Source organism: Varroa destructor, unplaced genomic scaffold (genome assembly GCF_002443255.2).
Source record: "Varroa destructor unplaced genomic scaffold, Vdes_3.0 BEIS01000005.1, whole genome shotgun sequence".
Taxonomy (NCBI): Eukaryota; Metazoa; Arthropoda; class Arachnida; order Mesostigmata; family Varroidae; genus Varroa; species Varroa destructor.
Genome location: NW_019211458.1, coordinates 29310081 through 29327383, shown reverse-complemented (window position 1 = coordinate 29327383; position 17303 = coordinate 29310081). Strand labels below are relative to the sequence as shown.

Genomic DNA, 17303 nt, shown 5'->3' with positions numbered 1-17303 from the left:
CTTTAGATGTATTTTTCAGTAGTTAAACAAGGGTCTTTGCTAAATGCTTTAAAAGTTTTAATAACTTAAAACTAACTCAATGTATTTTTACTAAGTATTTTCCAAACTCAAATAATCATTATTGTTACGTAACATTAGTGATACACGGTACTTATAATCAATACTCATAGTTTCATTTGAATCTGTTGTCATCTCATTTATTTTCCTTGACAAGAATTTCTTAGTTTACGATCACTTCTCTTGTATTAATTATGATAATTAACACTTAGTGCCATGGTTGTTCACAGTTCGATGTTATTTATAGAAATAGTCTTAATAGCCATATTTATAATTAATTGCATTATACCTCAGCAAAATAACTACTCCCTATTATTCTGAATCCTGCACATATCCGCGCGGTCACTGAAGTTACTGCCGTTCCGCCACCAGCTGCCAGGTTCGAAATTCTGCCGAGCACGCCTTCTCGCTGTATCCTGTCGTCGTCGCAGTCGATAGAAAGCTGTCTGAATTAAGTGTGTTATAAGGTATCAACAGTCTCTTCACCGGCGGTAATGGACCGCTGATATAAAAGATTGAAGTAGCAACAGGCAGTGCTTTTGCAGTAACAAGTCGTTCGAATAGCGCTCTGGCCCGTTGTAATTACATGGTGTGTAATAGTAAATAGGCCTAGGAAAAGAACACGGATTGTAATATTGTGTGTTCAGATGCAGTGCTAGCGAGTTAACAAAAAATAGAACAATAAACGAAGTGAGAAAAAGTTTATCATGGCACGTATTTTGAAGCCTCTGAAAAGTTTTACTTTGTTGGGAGTCCGATATGCTTCGCAATCGAAAAGGGTCGTGGTCGAGAATCCTATCGTCGAGTTAGACGGTGACGAGATGACTCGAGTTATATGGCAATTCATTAAGGACCGCTTGATCTTTCCATACCTAAAGATTGACTGCAAATACTACGATCTCGGACTGCCGTACAGAGATCAAACGAATGATCAGGTCAGCTGAAAAAAGGTGCTCTACATGTAATAAATAAATATATATATATAGCGACGACACGCAAGTAGGTGGACAGAAATGTTATTTTTACAGACAGCAGCTCGTCCTTATATAGCAATAACGACGCAAATGCTTAAAACTATTGGTACGGGCCGTAGCATTTGGCCGCGGTACCCACGCATGAATACCAACATACGGCCTATAGCCGTTTACGCTTTCAGCTAGCTCTTGTTAACACTCCAGGTACACGGTGATTCCCAATTGACGATCGTCTAGGTTTTGCTGTAAGGAGATGGTGCGATTATTGCCAGCAATCGACGTTGTAACTCTGCGATTCCTACTCAATTTACTTGAACTGAACCTTTTCCTCGGCCGTTGAGCAGAGTTCGCTGATGCACACGTTCACGCACCTCGACGTTTTTTATAATTGTCGAGTTAAGAAGCGGTAGTTTCGCTAACTATTCTTACCACAGGGACCACCAGGACCTTATCTTTGTGGCTCGGTGGATCAACTGTCCGCCCTCAAATTGACGAGCTTCTTGTCTTCGATGAATAGTTTTACTCTTGTTGAAGACTGACCGTTTCGGGTTTTACGTTCAATACCATTCTTTTCTTGCTGTCACCAATCGTAATGCTATTTTGCAAATAATTACAAAAGAATTTATATAAAATGTATAGTTTTTCTGCCTTGCGCAGATGTTCAAAATTATTATCATTCTAGTAAGTAAATTAGTAAGACAATGGTGGGCTATCGACTTACAAACTACAGTAAGTACTTCATTTGATGTTTCCAGCTATTTTTGGTCAAATACAGCTTTTACATTTTTCAGTGTCATTGTTTTTCTGGAGTGACATTATCCTTAAGAAAAATCCATTGGCGCTATGTATAGAGAACTGGCAAAATGTTTTTTGAGACCTCTTCACCTAATCCATATGCCTGGAGGATTTTCGTGAAGATATGCTTTTACGTCATAATGATAATACGCGTGCCTTCCGTTTTGTTGGGAATAAAATTCGTTGTTTCAATAACGTCTTCTCAAAATGCGTGGTGAAAAGATTCTGCATGAATGATTTACATGAAGCACTATATTGTCAAAAAAAAAGCTTAAATCCTTTTGTTTGAGATGCCTTACCACACTGCACTTTATAATATATTTATATGGTAATCCTGCGCAATATTATCCTGCGGACTCCAAATTGCGTAATAGGTGCAATTGTATAAAATCATTGTGACATTAAATTTAACCGTAGCTTCATCGCTCCAAATAACCTTTCCCATCAACTGAAAAGGTAAACTTCTTTTATCCGACTAATTTAATCGCGTAGGTAGATTTGCCTGACATTCTCTGCGTATTCGTATTTTTGTTATTACAATGTAGTGTTACTTCCAAGAGCATTTCGAAGTCAATCCTCTTCATTTAAATGAAAAAATATGAACCGTATTTTGTTATAGTCAAAATTGGAGCAAACATCTTTATATTTTAAACTAGCATTTTTGGACTAAATACGCGTCATTTGGTCGATGACCTTCTGTCATTTTACTGGTGACTCCATAATCTTAACACTATAGAATTTCTGTGGTTTCTGGGCGAACAATTGTGCTAAGTAATATTTACTTTTTGCCATTGAAATTCTACGTATAAACAGACAACGCAAGATTCGGGTTATACGGCATATGCAATAGAACATCCCACAAAGGTTTTCTCAGTTTTTTGCCGGTTAACAAAGGATGTTGTGCTCCGGCACTGTTATGCTAGAAGGCCAGGCCTTTTCTGTTCCTTAGTTCTGGTCCGTTTTTTTCGATGGCGGTCTAGCCGCTGACAGTAGACAGGTCCAAATCAATTATTTAGCATACCGCAGTAATACATACTCGTAGTACATGACTCCTTTCCAATTCCACCAAACATAGCGCCAGTCTAAACTGATTGTGGAGCACATTTTTTTAAAATTTTCATTTAAGTATACATTATTGTTGTATACGATCTATGCTTCATCGCCCGTGATGAATCGTTTAAAAAGGGTTTGATTTCGTTGCGTTCCTGTAGAGTTTTGCAGATAGGAATAGGATTAAATTATTTTGCGTTAATTCGTGTGGCATTCAAACACCGAGTTTCTTTTTATAGCTACTTTTTTTCAAATGTTTTGAAACTGTTTGGTGTTGGATATTTTGTTCCTTTGCGATGTCACCGCTATTCACAAGTCGATCTTGCTTAATTTTGGTAGTAAATTCATCTATTTTTTTTTTGCAATGGGTCGACCATTATAAAAAACATCTTTGATGTCAAAATTTGTAGACCGACAGCGACAGAACAGCTTTTTTAATCGCGGCCTCCGACAACGCATTTCTATCATAAACAGTACATGTTTGGCCAGGCCAGCATTTGTGCCTTGATTGTTAGAAGATTCTAAAACAACAAATCATTGCACACATTTTGAAGGCGCTCTATTTTAAGTCTAAAGACAGGTATTACAACAATTGTAGCGCAACTAATACTGCCGACTCTTAGCTTCAAATGACGGTAACGTCAGGCCCATACAACCCATATCGCCTGAGATATCAGACTAGAAGCCATTTAGCTAGAAAAAAGGTCAATAGTCTATCGCCAACCCAATGTTGGTGTATATTAAACGATTGGTATAGCGTGTCCTCAAATGCAAAATATAAGAACACAGTATACCTTAGAGTGTGAAATACTCATTGGAATTCCCGACAAAGAGTAGGTTGTTCACGGACGTAGTTTTTCCAACAGGATCGCTATTCTTTATCTGCTTGTTAACATAGCATAATAACATAGTTATTCATGTTCGATTACCTACAAGTTCTTATCCGAAAATTGTTATAAGAATGTTCTATGCAAGGTCAAATAAAAGTAGAGTCACAAGGGGGGAAAGAACATGTAAGTCTATAGACGAAAAAAGTCGGCTTCCCATTGATGCTTCAACTGTAAGCTTGTTCTCTTCGCAAACGTAAGGACAATATTTCCCTAACTGTGTATTTCGGTCTCTTCGTATTATAAGCTTTCCTTTGCTTAGTCGCCACGCTCGGCTCTATTTGCCATGATGAATGACCATAGTCAGCGCAGCGACACAACGATTCGTATATTCCAAAAATTTATCAAAACGAATAGCTTACGGAATACTGGGATGTTTTGTTGCACTTAATGTTTTTTGTTGTATATGTTAGTCTTAAAATGCTTGTTCGCTTTTTCTGAATTACTAATGAAAAGGCGCTCAACAAAGTAGCCACATCAGTACAACGGGTCTTGACTGCGTTCTCTGAATTGCAACACACGTTTATCGAGTTTAGGCTGAAAGTTTTTTGAATATCTAACAAGGAAATATAAAACCAAATGCACATATAAACATATTTACAGTTGAGTTATGTACGATATTGGTTTGTAATCTACCCATCTTTTAATCGCTAGGTCCATTTAATCCTTCTGGGTTACTTTCTTTAGTTCGAATGACCTTCAAACAGTATGACCTGGAATGTGGCGGATTCAAAACCTGTAATAGTTTAATCACAAATAGGTAATATTAGTCGGGGTCAAATCACTTCCATTTCCTTTCATAAAATAAGTAAAGGGAAACTAGCCTATTGCTCTAGTTTTTATAGCTTAGAATCTTAACATCTAAACCACAGCGTGAAGCAGTTTATGCGCTGGACTCGTTTGGCTTTCCAATCTACACTACTTACGTTCTCTTACAAACGCCTTTTTCCAGGTCACGATTGACGCTGCTAATGCAATCTTAAAGTACAACGTGGGTATCAAATGTGCAACGATCACGCCTGACGAAGCGCGGGTGAAGGAATTCAATCTCAAACAAATGTGGAGGTCGCCCAATGGCACAATTCGGAACATTCTGGGCGGAACCGTCTTCCGAGAACCGATCCTGTGTTTGAACATCCCTCGTCTGGTGCCTGGTTGGACACAACCTATTATTATAGGTCGACATGCGTTTGGCGATCAGTATCGAGCCACTGACGCGGTGTTCGATAAGCCCGGCAGGCTCGAAATGGTCTATACTCCGGCAGATGGTTCAGCAGAACAGCGATATGTTGTATTCACGTTCAAGGATAAAAAAAACAGCGGAGTTGGCTTGACGATGTATAATACTGATGAATCTATTCAAGACTTTGCACATTCCTGCTTCCAATATTCCCTTATGAAGGGTTGGCCGCTCTACCTCAGCACGAAGAACACTATTCTTAAAAAATATGATGGACGGTTTAAGGACATCTTTCAGGAAACCTATGATTCGAAATATAAGGTTGAATTTGAGAAGCGTAAAATTTGGTATGAGCACCGTCTAATTGACGATCAAGTGGCTCAAATGCTCAAATCATCTGGCGGATTTGTATGGGCTTGCAAGAACTACGACGGCGATGTACAAAGCGATATTGTGGCTCAAGGATTCGGTTCTCTTGGGCTTATGACATCGGTACTCGTCTGTCCCGACGGAAAGACTATCGAGTCGGAGGCAGCCCACGGCACTGTGACCCGTCACTACCGCATGCATCAGAAAGGTCAGCCAACAAGTACCAACCCAATTGCCTCAATTTTCGCGTGGACACGTGGCCTTATGCACCGCGCGAAGTTGGATAACAACGCTGATTTGACGAAGTTTTGCAAGGCCCTAGAGACAGCGTGTGTGGACTGCGTTGAAGCTGGTGAAATGACTAAAGATCTCGCCATTTGTATCCATGGCATGAGTGGAACAAATGAATCTCACTACCTAAACACTATGGACTTCCTTGAGGCTATCGCTTTACGCCTCAAGCGATCATTAAAATAAACGGTTCTAATTAGTTAGTTGCTTGTTACCGAGTTTCATGGTAAACACGTACTGCTCAAATATAGATCTATTTTTCTTCTTGCGAACAGATTTTATGAACCAGCACATTCTTCAAAATAGCAGCGAAATACTACCTGAAATCGAATGAAAGAAATATACAATCATTCTGTTGTACATCTGCATATACCGGCATTTTAGTAACTAATAAATACTGAACCATGTGTTTCTAATGCAGATTTATCTAGCTCGTAAGGTATAAAAAGAATGTTAGCTGATTACGCGCTTTATAATATGTGCAATAGGTCACTATTCCTTAATACATGATAAGATACAGAAGGTAATGACCATATCGCATAAAATTAAGACAAATGAACAGCTGCATGTTTTGTAAACATAGCGTCGTAACTTCCTCCTTTTTTATTTCTGCATACTTCCTTTTGCCTTTCCCACTCGTACAAGTTTTGCGTTCGACCTCGTTCATGATCTCTAGTCATCGTCGTACACAGTATGGTAGCTATACATCACGTTCCTTTTTGCATCATTAATATTAAATAAATATTGTTATCGTTTCGAGTAGTAGAAACTGTATCACAATGCTCAGATATTGGTTGGCCGTATAGAGGTTGGCTTCAGCAGTACTGTTGTGGATGCATAGCTGTCCTTTACATCATCCTATTATTTTCTCGCTAACGACCGGTGCCGGTACCATTCTTTCTATTTCCTAACTAATAACGGTTAGCTGTAAAGCTTCTTGCAGGAACTATTGCTATTGTATTTTTACGAATGTAGCTACTATGAGAAAATACGTGCAGACCTCCGATCCGCCTGGACTGCTCGATTATTTCTCCAGTCATTTAATAACTGTGAAGTATGCATTTAATAAGATTTGTTGGATTTGTTAGAAATTTCGCATTTCTGCGCCCCAGCTAATTATCTAGCTATATGGAGAGGATATGCATGCACACACAGGGCGTTTCAAAAATGTATAAACAGTTTGAATGATTGTAACTTTTATTTACATATGACTAATATTTGAATCATAAAATATTTTCATACAATGTAAATAATTTCTCCTTGTGTACATATACAAAATTACTCTGTACAATAGAGTGCTAATAATCCAGGCCTAACTTCACAAACATCAACTAATTTCCTAATGTCTCGGCACTCTGAACCTTATCTTTAAGGCATCTTGAAAAAATAGTCAAATTAAGTTACCGTATATACTTTTTTTGCAAACGCCCTGTAAATATATTTTTCTTTGTCATTAAAAGATTTTGTTTTGCAGCTTGAGACCTATGCTGGCCTCTTTATGGTCACTTGACAGCGCTTCGAAAAAACACTTTAGTCTTAGAAAAAATATTTGCTACGCTGTTTTCTATGAACCATTTTTCATCAACTCTGCGTCTAGCAAAATTTATTATAAATGGTGATATAATGACGTCAACATCATGTCATGTAAATTTTCTGTTAGCGTTTTGTATTGGCGCCCGATCGTGTACGACTTCTGTATCTAGCACTTCATTATGTGTAGAGATTGCCACGATGCCCAATATTTTATACAAGTATATCATTTGCTCAAATTAACAAGGTGTAAGAGTACTGCAAATTCTCCTTATTAAAGAGAAAACATACGAACTTGTTTTGAACGAAGGCATATCCAAAGCAACAACATTTGCCGAGGGCAATCGTCACACTTCGAACATTCTCTTCTTATCTGCTAGGCTTTGCATTCATTTCTGCACCCACAGTAAGTTTCCTGTTTACCACTAAAGCATTACACTGCACACGACCTATTTATATATAAAACTGTGCACGCCTTTGGTCGTTCATAGAGGAAATCGGTCGAGCATATCTACGTATACGTTCATGTCCTACAAATAAGGTCCCATTAAAGTTCTATGAGTTCCATATATTTTCATGCCATTTGACTAAAAAATAGTGTTCTTTATCGACGTTTTTCCTCGATAATCGATTAAGGAAGTTGTTTGTAAGCGTATGATATATTCTGCGTTTCTTGCTACATCTGGTTATGTAACAAGATTTCCGACTCAATTATAGTTACGTTATGATGGATTATTTTTTTAATATTTTCTCCCTGCAGCATTGCCTGCATAGCTTTAATCTGCTGACACCGTTTTCTTCTGACAGCTGATTGCAAACAAATTTTCTTTATTTTTCTTCGACTTGCACATTCTATTGATACATACCCATAGTACATATGCAATACACGTGATTTGGTTACGCTTTCCTCAACAAACATTGTATTGTTATATTTATTACGGTAATTAGCAATCATTGTAATAGTATATTTCCCCTTTTAACAGGGCAATCGATTCTTGCAGTGAAGCTCAAAGTGCCATGTTTTTACGGATCCCCGATAAACCGGAGAAGCTTCCGTGGGGACTACTGAAAAAAAATTTATTTTTGTGTCCCTATATATGCTAGTAAACCATTTCAGCTGACGGTCACGTCGACCAGTTAACCTTAGCCGCTGTAACAAAATGAGAATTCACTAATTATCGTACGAACAGCGCGACTGCTTCGTTTGTTTTCTGTCATTATAAAGACTGCGGTTCGCTGATTGTTTGAGTTCGCTCATGTAACGAGTAGAAGAACCGTTATCAAAAAAATATATTGAAGATTTTTATATATCTTTCAGCTGTTTTTCATTGTTGTTGTTCGAGTCTTCGTCACCGCTGCCGATGCCAACATGTCGTGTTGTCATGTGTTGAAAGGCTGCTTTTAATGTTACATTCTCGTTTGTTATGTTACTCTTATTATTAACTCCAAGATCCTGTAGTAATGCACCGATCAATATCTAGTCACTCGCGTACTAGTTGTGGCAACACTGTAGGTGGCGAATCCAGTCGGCATTTGGAGGAGCTGTCACAAGCGTTTAAACGTACCAAGGTGAGCTCGGCACGACGGACAATGATGTTCAATATCCTGACATTCCGGTATACAGTATGGAATCAAACAACAGCCCCATACGCAGCCTAAGGCGATAAGTGCTCCGGAAAATAGGTACGTTAGAAGGCCGGGCCGAGCTGATGTCGCTGTAAGCGGAGGTCATCACACATTTGGACGATGGTTTCACGAAAGTTGGATGAATCATAATTAGATTGTATTAAACGAATGAACCGAACGTAGCGATGAATGTTAATTGTTTAAGTACCGGAAATAGAAAAATGTGTATAATCTCGTTAGTTTCACTATGACGCTGTACGATGTAACAAACATATTATTAAATGTGATCAAACGTAAGGGGAGCAAATCATTTGAAAAGATAAAAGGAAATAAATAGGCTTACATGTTTACATTGCTTCATGAATGAATGAAAATTCAAAATTGTGTCTATAGAGAAGATTCAAGAATTCTATAGATCTTTGCCTATAAACTTTGCAGCGTATGTTTACTGTTGTCAGTAGCCGCGGAATAGTATAAAAGCTATACACATTTCTATTATACATGTGGCCTATCTACGCTACAAATTTAATGATCTTTGTACTGAAGACCGTTTTTTTGTCGTTAAAATAAAAAAAAGGTATGTTATGGGTTATAAAAAATAGGGTTGCCCACAAAATGGGCAGCGGTGGCCGATAACGCATAAAATTTTTAAAATCCTCAAAAATAAATCAGAATCGATCATTGGCCTATTGTAGCTTATGTATAATAAATACATTTATTGCACTGGAATCTGAGTTACACTTAACAATATTACAGCGAATGCTGTAGGGGATGTACAGGGAGGGGCAACAATCACTTCACAGTTCGAAATAAATATATATATGCGTTATCGGCCACCGTTGCCCACTTTGTAAAGAGTCGTGCTATATATATATATATATATATATATAAACTTCCTTCAACTACCAAAAGCCTTTTGCTCCACCTTGTGTAGGGATACAGCTCCCTAATTTGACAATAAATCTGACTGTCTTCTTCAACAGCTGCTGGAGGCCATTATAGTCTCATCACGCAGCAACGTGTATCATCTTTCTACTGTTTATTTATGATGACTGTGGCACTTTTTCCGAGATTTTACTTTGCAATAAAAAAAATGTGTGTCTTTTTTTGGTGCAGCCCTAAATTAAGCCACCTTACTTTTTTTTTTTATTTAAAAAGTAGACAAACTATAGAGCGATGTATTTATAACATTAAGATTCTCCTTGAGCAACTTTTATAAAAAGTAACCTTAGCAGGAAGCAAAAAGATGTGTTCAAAATTTAAAAATGTACGTTTTTTTTCTTGTTGAAACAAACCTTTCTAGTTTGCTTTCTTTCTAATACATCAAGCTTTTCAAAAGCCACTGAAACAGTTTCGTACAATTATCAAAATGTGTTCTATTAGTGGCCTTTTCCTGGTCCTGGCATGTATTGTATGCGATTTGTAATTACAGCAATTTTAAAAGTATTGTGTACATTTTATACAGTGTCCCCGTGAAAAAGTTTAGCATACTATTCTGCAACCAAATAGATGTATATTACTTTCTATTTCAGTCATCATACGATTTGTTCGGTAACGTACCTATTTATTGATGCTAGCAACATCATGTGTGTACTCACCTGTCATAACATGAGCGCCACATTTGCCGCAGGTCACCTGTTGTGGTAATGGACCCATTCGCGAGTGAATCACGTGAACTTGGCCAACAATGGCATCGGAATAAAATCATCAGCAGCAGCATCGGTAGTAATCGACGATTAGTAAAGTATATTAGTTTCCTCAGTAAGACGTTGGGTGAGACAGTGATTCGATGAAGGCGAGACATAGGCGACAACGATAATGGAACAGAAAAAAGCAACGCAAAAAGAGAATTGGTTAGTCACATCGCTACTGTAGCACTTGTGATGGGACTACATGGGAAAACTTGTTTAATTAAGCGCCACGATAATAACTTGCGTAGTTTGGTGTTAACGTGAACTAACAGTATGTTTATTAATGTTATATATAACAATAAGCACCTTAATTGAACTCGAGAATAGCTAATGTCTATAGATTTAGCTCCTTGGCAATTTATTAGGAATAAATGGACTTGAAAAAGTAACTTTATTTTCTTTAATTTTAACTACAAAGTTAGCGATCATTCCCTTGTCCAATAAGCATCTGCTTCACTCCAACCTTTGCATAAAATTGATGTTTTAGGCGATTTCTAAAATTACATTTAAAGACAAAGAACTCGAAACACATACTGTAACGTTATTCACATATTATTTACGAGTTCGTTTTTAAAGGAAAATTAACCTTGGCACATTTCTGTACGAAGTTTTATTCGTTTAAATATTAAAACATTTCAAGTAAGTAAATTAAACCCTATTTACGAATACTTTGCTACTTGCAGGTTACTGTGATTTTGCCAGAAAAGGCAGTCTACGCGCCAAGCCTATGTCTAACACACTACTGTTTTTCTAAACCGCATGATAAGCCCGTTAATGTATTCTTACATGGTAATAATTCCGTTTGGTTTCCTGTTACAATGATGAGCCAAGTTATCAGCTATGCACGCACCTTGGAAGCCTAGACTTTTCGCTTTCGAGCCTGACAGAAATCATTTATGACGGACACCTATGCCTTTTAGATATAATCTACCATTTTGGAATATGATACAGGAGATTTTATTGATCTGTTTGATACGCATACGGACGCAATAATTGTTTTATTATATAATAGTAAAGCTGGAGCAGTATGTTCGATTAATTATGTTGCTATTAATATTGTACTACGGACATGCGATTTATATGTTCCATCTTGTTTATTTATACAATGATTTATTAAGCCGATTTTGTAACCTGTAAAGTTTAGGGGACGCACACCTGTGGGTGAAAAACATGACTATTGCACGATTGAAATGATTGAAACTATTTCACGATTGAGACTATATCATTAGCACGGATAGTTGTCTTTTGCTAGAATTCACGTAGTAGTTTCACGTTAAAGACTTTTTTTCGCTAATCTATTTTAAATATTGCAGTTTTAAAGACATTATCAAAAGCATGTAGTTCACGTCTTTTTGTGAGTTAGATTTTTTAGTTCGTATAAACATATATTTTGCAATTATGTTAAACATTTCACCACATCATTTCGTTCGGCCATATGCTCCCATGTCCTATTTGATCGGTTCGGAGTTTCTCAGCGACATATTCGAACGATTCAATATGGCACTTTTGTACAGCGGCAATGCGTTATGATGCGATAGAACTTCCTCTGCGAATTCTCACCAGAAACCAAACCTCGATTAAATAACCCAACTACTAGTGTTCTGATTGCTTCATTCATTGACTTTGTTGTTACGTGTGGCAATGGTGTATTTCACCCCTCTACGGACTGTTACTGCAAGCAAATCCGGCATATTTTGAAATCGACTAAATTATCTTGGGACTCCGGTACCTCCTGGACATTTCTATACCTACCACCGTGAAATGCGGCCCATGAATTTCCAATTGGCCTAGGATCGATTCACGAGGGACCCATCTTTAATTCAGCTTCAGCATTTTCAGTTTTTGGCTTGCAATTCTGTTACATGTAAAAGCCCTTAAACTCGGTACTCTGCTTTCATGAAAATCCTATTAGACAGCGGCAGTACATTTTGTCGGACGCACGGTATGTTTAATTTTAAATATATAAGTCCTCGCATCTAGCTATCACTTTACTGTTCGTTTTTTACAAACATTTACACCAGTCACGTACTATGGTCTCACTCAACACTTCCTTGTCTGATGTCATCAACTTTCGATAAATTTCCGCAATACTAGGGCCTTCGAGAATCAAAAACTTGATCATTGAGCGTTGATTCTCGAAACGGAAGTACGTTTTTCCTCTGGAATTTATTTTTCCTGGACTATTCTAAACTGGTTTTTATTTACAGGTATTTACTAGCCAAATTTGATATGCTAGCGGCGCGTAATTCGAAGGTTATTCAATTTTAAAGTCCGTTGAATTCACCTGTATCAACCCAATATGTTTCGCTCTACGAACATGGTTTTTCCGTCACGTGATGCGGGTGAGTGCGAGGCATTCTGATGCTGTGCACAGACCGAATAAATCATTCTCTCTGTTAATAAGTTTAATACAGTGTTTGCATAATATTCTTGAACGGAGGACAGGAGCTGTCGTTATAATGCAAAGGAAAATATCGAAGTGAATGGTATCAGCGTGTCAACAACTAGCAGTGGAATTACACGATAAAAGGCTTGTTTTTGAATGCGGAAACCGCACGTCTGTTCCACAAACACGTAGAAGATAATTATGTATGCCGAGGAGAATAAGAGTGACCTCGAGGCTGTTCAGCAAAGGGAGTGTTTCCATTAAGAGGAAAGCAAACTCCAATCGCAAGGAAGACCAATAGTATATAAGCTTATCTTAATTACCTAAGTGAACATAGATTATGTGATCACGTTCAAATATCTTTTTTTTTTTCTTAATCTTTTTTGTCTGAATCCGAACTTAATGAGTTCGTATTCGGATAAAAAGCCGAAAATCCCAATGTACAAAAACTACGCTGAACGTTCGATCCAACCAACTTTATAAATTAAAGTCTCATCTCTAATTGCGATCTCTAGCGTATTCAACGAATAGTTGCATACATATATAAACTGTAGGATATATATTTATCCAATCAACTGCTAGCTGATAACAGATATACGGTACATAGAAGTTGGGTTGGAACTAGTGAAAAGTTAGCTTAATGAATCACTGGGTGGACCCCGAAAGCGACGATGGTTTAAAATATACTTATTTTTCGAGTGTCACCTGAGCTTTGAATAGCCGTGTTTACTTTGTAACAAACACGTTGCCTCGGTCTATGACGAACCATCTAAGCGGTGGTTTAACACGTCAACAAAAAATCGCTGCGCACCAAAGCGATAACATGCCGTTCAGACCATAGCAATTACGTGACATACGGCGTTCCATCCGGCTCAATGTGACCCTCTGCCAACATTGCCATAGAACACAAAATATGATTACCGGAGATTTAAAGCTAGATCCTAATTTCATATTCTGTTTGATTTGCTCTATGCCCCTGCTACTCATTGAGATAAACAGTTATCGTTGCACGGTTTGACAGTGGTTAATATGTTCCTAGTTTCTGTTAAACTGCCCTGGGGCAACTGAAATGGAAACTGAGTCATCTGTGGTCGAGTTTAGTACTAGTGTATGGCGTATCTACGAGCGTATATCAAAGATCAATAGAAAATTAACTCGAATTTATTGCATTTTATGCACATGGACAGATTTTATTCAATTAAAAAATAGCTAAATGAAAATAACATTGAAAGCTAGCAGGGAAAGATATTCTGTGACATAAATTATTGCATAGGATAAAAATATATAGTATTGTTATAGCTATAAACACAGAAGTTGCGACGATTTATGTAACAGTGTTATTATATGACGTTGTAAACGTTGAATGCTTGTATATTCTAGAGGCCGAGCATTAATTTAGTGAAGCCAGCCGGTATCTGAATCTTTAAAGAAATGCGGCACTTTTAAGATGTAGATGACGCTAGATTTTTGAGCTTGTTACAGGACTATACATTCGCGAGATGGAGTAGGTTACAGCACCGCCAATTTGAAACCAGAAGGTTTCTGGTTTTCAACTGGTTGGGCACGAGAAAATTACTAACAGTTTTGGGCTTATACATTTGTTAATAAAGCAATTTATACTTAGTAATATTATTGTTATATTTGTAAACGATTGACAGTGGGCGTTTTCAGCACTCTCAGTCAGAGAACTTGGTTGTTGAAATTAAGTCGGCCGATAGTTAATCATCGAGCCTTTTCCGCTGCTGCTTTAATTACCCTAATTACTACCGCTAAAGCCTTAATAGCAACGACCGTCCCAGTTACAGCAAAACCTATCTTTGTCAACAATGGCTGTTATGTATCATAGGTAAGCAGGGAATTGCATCGCCACCCCGTTCCGACAAAAAAGGGTAGAGTATTAGGCCATCGCACAAGGCAGCCAAGATGACGTCACAAACAGGTTGGTATACGTCGGACACAAGCAATGCGGATGGTGTTCGCAACAGCCGAGAGCAAAATCACAGCTAGTTGGAATAGCAAAACACGTATTTGCTGTTTAGCGTAAGATGCGCCACAAGAATGACGCTGCTTTAATATTGCCACTGGTAATGAGTCAGCAGCTCAGTAAATGCTTGAGGAACAATTAAAAGATTGATCAATGTTACATTTAAAGCAGTAAAATAATCGATGGCATAATTTGGCACGGCTTGCACATTTATTTCTATGCGACGACGCAAAAGATAATGTACATAGCACGGTCTTGTATACTAAACTTACCAATGCCGTACTTAACAGGAAATGACGCAAGGATATGATACTATCAAAGAATATGAAACTAAGTCAGGAGACTTAGTTTCATATTCCTTGTTCATATGTAAAATAACTCATACTAATCAACAAAGGCTTATGTACTTGAATCGTTAAATCAAGACTTATTTGTACAGTACGCATAAGCTTAACAAGCTGCCATCTGGGCTTTCGCTTCGACACATAAGGTCTTGCCTCTTATTAGAAAGAGATTAACAAATACGTTGGAGAAACTCCTTAAAAGGGCTATATCGCGGTCCAGCAAAACGGACTATGAGTGCAAAACCTTCACCCACCACAAACCTGTGATGGCTAAGTAGTGTGGGACATTGTAATAATTGAAAAATGTCTGTCCATGAACAAAAACTAATACTAATACTAATATAAAAATACCAATGTCATGCAATTCACATAATGGTCTTCTTAATGCAACCAATGCTTGATTTCGTCTAATAGTACATGTTAGAGCGCTCCTTTATTTAAATGTTTTTATTCAAATGTTTTAAGTAGGCATATATCCAAGTGATTAAATACAAAACTTGTCCCAGCTTTCGACTACTGAAGTCGCAGCAAATACACTTAAATAATAACAACCATAACATACAGCTAATAAAAGACAATAGTCAACGATTAATGTATAGAGTAAACCTAATGACAACGACTACATCTTTTGCAAACAGGACAGTGTACTTACCATTGATCGTCGGCTGTGATGGATGTGCGCCGCCAAATTGCGGAAACTGTGGAGGGGGCTGTTGAGGGTACCCAGGATTGTATATCGGTGTAGCAGATGCATGGGGGGTGTATGGTGGTGGAGGTTCGACCGGCAAGGAAGGATATGCAGGCGGAACTGCATTCGGTGCTGACATGCCCCCATTGGGAGCTGCAGAGGGGCCTGACTTGCTCATTACCGCGCAGAAATTAAGCACGGAATTGTCAGTTAAAGAAACCCACCGACTTTTCTAACTCCGAGAAACGTTCCTGGGATCAATTTGATGTTATATTACCAAAAGGAACTGGCGCATTTAGTCCTCTCGAAATGTTTAAGATCAGCTGATACGTTAACTGGCAGGTTGCTTTGGTTCGATAGTTAAGTTTGATAATATCGACCAAACGTCAACAATGTTACCTTCACAACATGTACAAGGTAAAAAGTTACGTGATCTTTTGGTGCCTACAGAAACTGGATTACCAAACGGGTCTTGCTTCGCGGCTCTTTCGTTAACCCCCCACCTAGACCAGGGCAAACAACCTATGAAACTACAGATCCCTGCGATCGCCACAGTTGGCGCTGCCTCAGAAGAACGCAGTAGTTAAAAGCTACTAGAGCTATGCACAGTAGAACGCCTTGAATCTTTTATATAATCTTGTTAAGAGCACAATAAAATGTTGCACAAAACAAGATAATTCTCGATGTGTACACCAGGCTCTTACAATGGCAAATAACGTTTCTCACTTATGATCGACTTATCTTTGCTGATCGTGGTGCTCCTTATACATTTTTATTTTTTATTAATATGGGGTTTTACTTCCTGCACACATCCTCAATGGATACGGAATTCACGTACCAGCGCACAGTCTTCGATCTCGACAATCAAAGTAAAATAATACCTTAGATGTATCGATTGCTAACGCTCACTGTTCTTACTGTTGGGGCTCACGTTTCTATTATTTGACGAAAGAAACAGGGGTTTTGTTGTGCTTTGTTATTGCCTATGGTGCTGTCGCTTGACATCAAGCTGTCTGATTGTCTCCTGTGGAATTTCGTAGATCGGACTGTTTGCCTATCCGTGTCTGCTTTAGTGAGCGATAGGCGCGGCGTATGGCGGCGAAATTGCCGAGCAGACCCATGAACTGCCGAGGGAAAAGAACCCGTGTTACGGAGAGGGTGCTGTAAATAGCTTCCTGTGGCTTTATGACCAAACAAACTACAGATAATGTCACAAGTTGATGAAACCTCTCTAATACATTAAATTTCTAAATAGTTTACATCCAATTAAACTGCGTTATTTTGCATCGAGAATTCTACTAACTTGATAAACTGAATAGAAACAAATTAACTTAGCGAGAATACAGCATTTCGACAAAATGAAAACCATGCATGCATATCCGCGAGATCATTTGTACATCATTCACCCTTGAGTAAAATCGCCTATATCATTCCAGCTAGAAACAGCCCTG

General features: G+C 38.1%; 2 protein-coding genes across 3 annotated transcripts; one reads left to right on the top strand and one right to left on the bottom strand.

Annotated features, from left to right (window-relative positions):
* The first annotated feature begins 503 nt into the window (after nt 1–503).
* LOC111250652 (isocitrate dehydrogenase [NADP], mitochondrial-like) lies at nt 504–6019 on the top strand. Of its 2 annotated transcripts, none has more exons than XM_022806185.2 (2): nt 504–646; nt 4716–6019. In XM_022806185.2, the coding sequence occupies exons 1-2, from the start codon at nt 644–646 to the stop codon at nt 5787–5789; spliced, it is 1077 nt and encodes a 358-aa protein (XP_022661920.1). In that variant the 5' UTR covers nt 504–643; the 3' UTR covers nt 5790–6019. The 2 variants fall into 2 exon arrangements, with proteins under 2 accessions (XP_022661920.1, XP_022661918.1); XM_022806183.2 differs by having other exon boundaries at nt 518–992.
* Nucleotides 6020–6166: 147 nt separating this feature from the next.
* LOC111250653 (lipopolysaccharide-induced tumor necrosis factor-alpha factor homolog) lies at nt 6167–17253 on the bottom strand. The gene is made up of 3 exons (XM_022806186.2): nt 15817–17253; nt 10358–10435; nt 6167–8848 (listed from the first exon to the last, which is right to left on the bottom strand). Exons 1-3 carry the CDS (start codon nt 16028–16030, stop codon nt 8679–8681), a joined length of 462 nt encoding a protein of 153 aa, XP_022661921.1. The 5' UTR covers nt 16031–17253; the 3' UTR covers nt 6167–8678.
* Between the last annotated feature and the right edge of the window lie 50 nt (nt 17254–17303).

Excerpts from the sequence above, each read along its gene's own strand:
- LOC111250652 (XM_022806183.2), top strand. The coding sequence starts at position 765 with ATGGCACGTATTTTGAAGCCTCTGAAAAGTTTTACTTTGTTGGGAGTC. Across the intron at positions 993-4,715 it reads GAGATCAAACGAATGATCAG|GTCACGATTGACGCTGCTAA; the intron begins GTCAGCTGAAAA and ends GCCTTTTTCCAG.
- LOC111250653 (XM_022806186.2), bottom strand. The coding sequence starts at position 16,030 with ATGAGCAAGTCAGGCCCCTCTGCAGCTCCCAATGGGGGCATGTCAGCA. Across the intron at positions 10,436-15,816 it reads ATCACAGCCGACGATCAATG|TTCACGTGATTCACTCGCGA; the intron begins GTAAGTACACTG and ends TTGTTGGCCAAG. Across the intron at positions 8,849-10,357 it reads TGGCGCTCATGTTATGACAG|CGACATCAGCTCGGCCCGGC; the intron begins GTGAGTACACAC and ends CTCCGCTTACAG.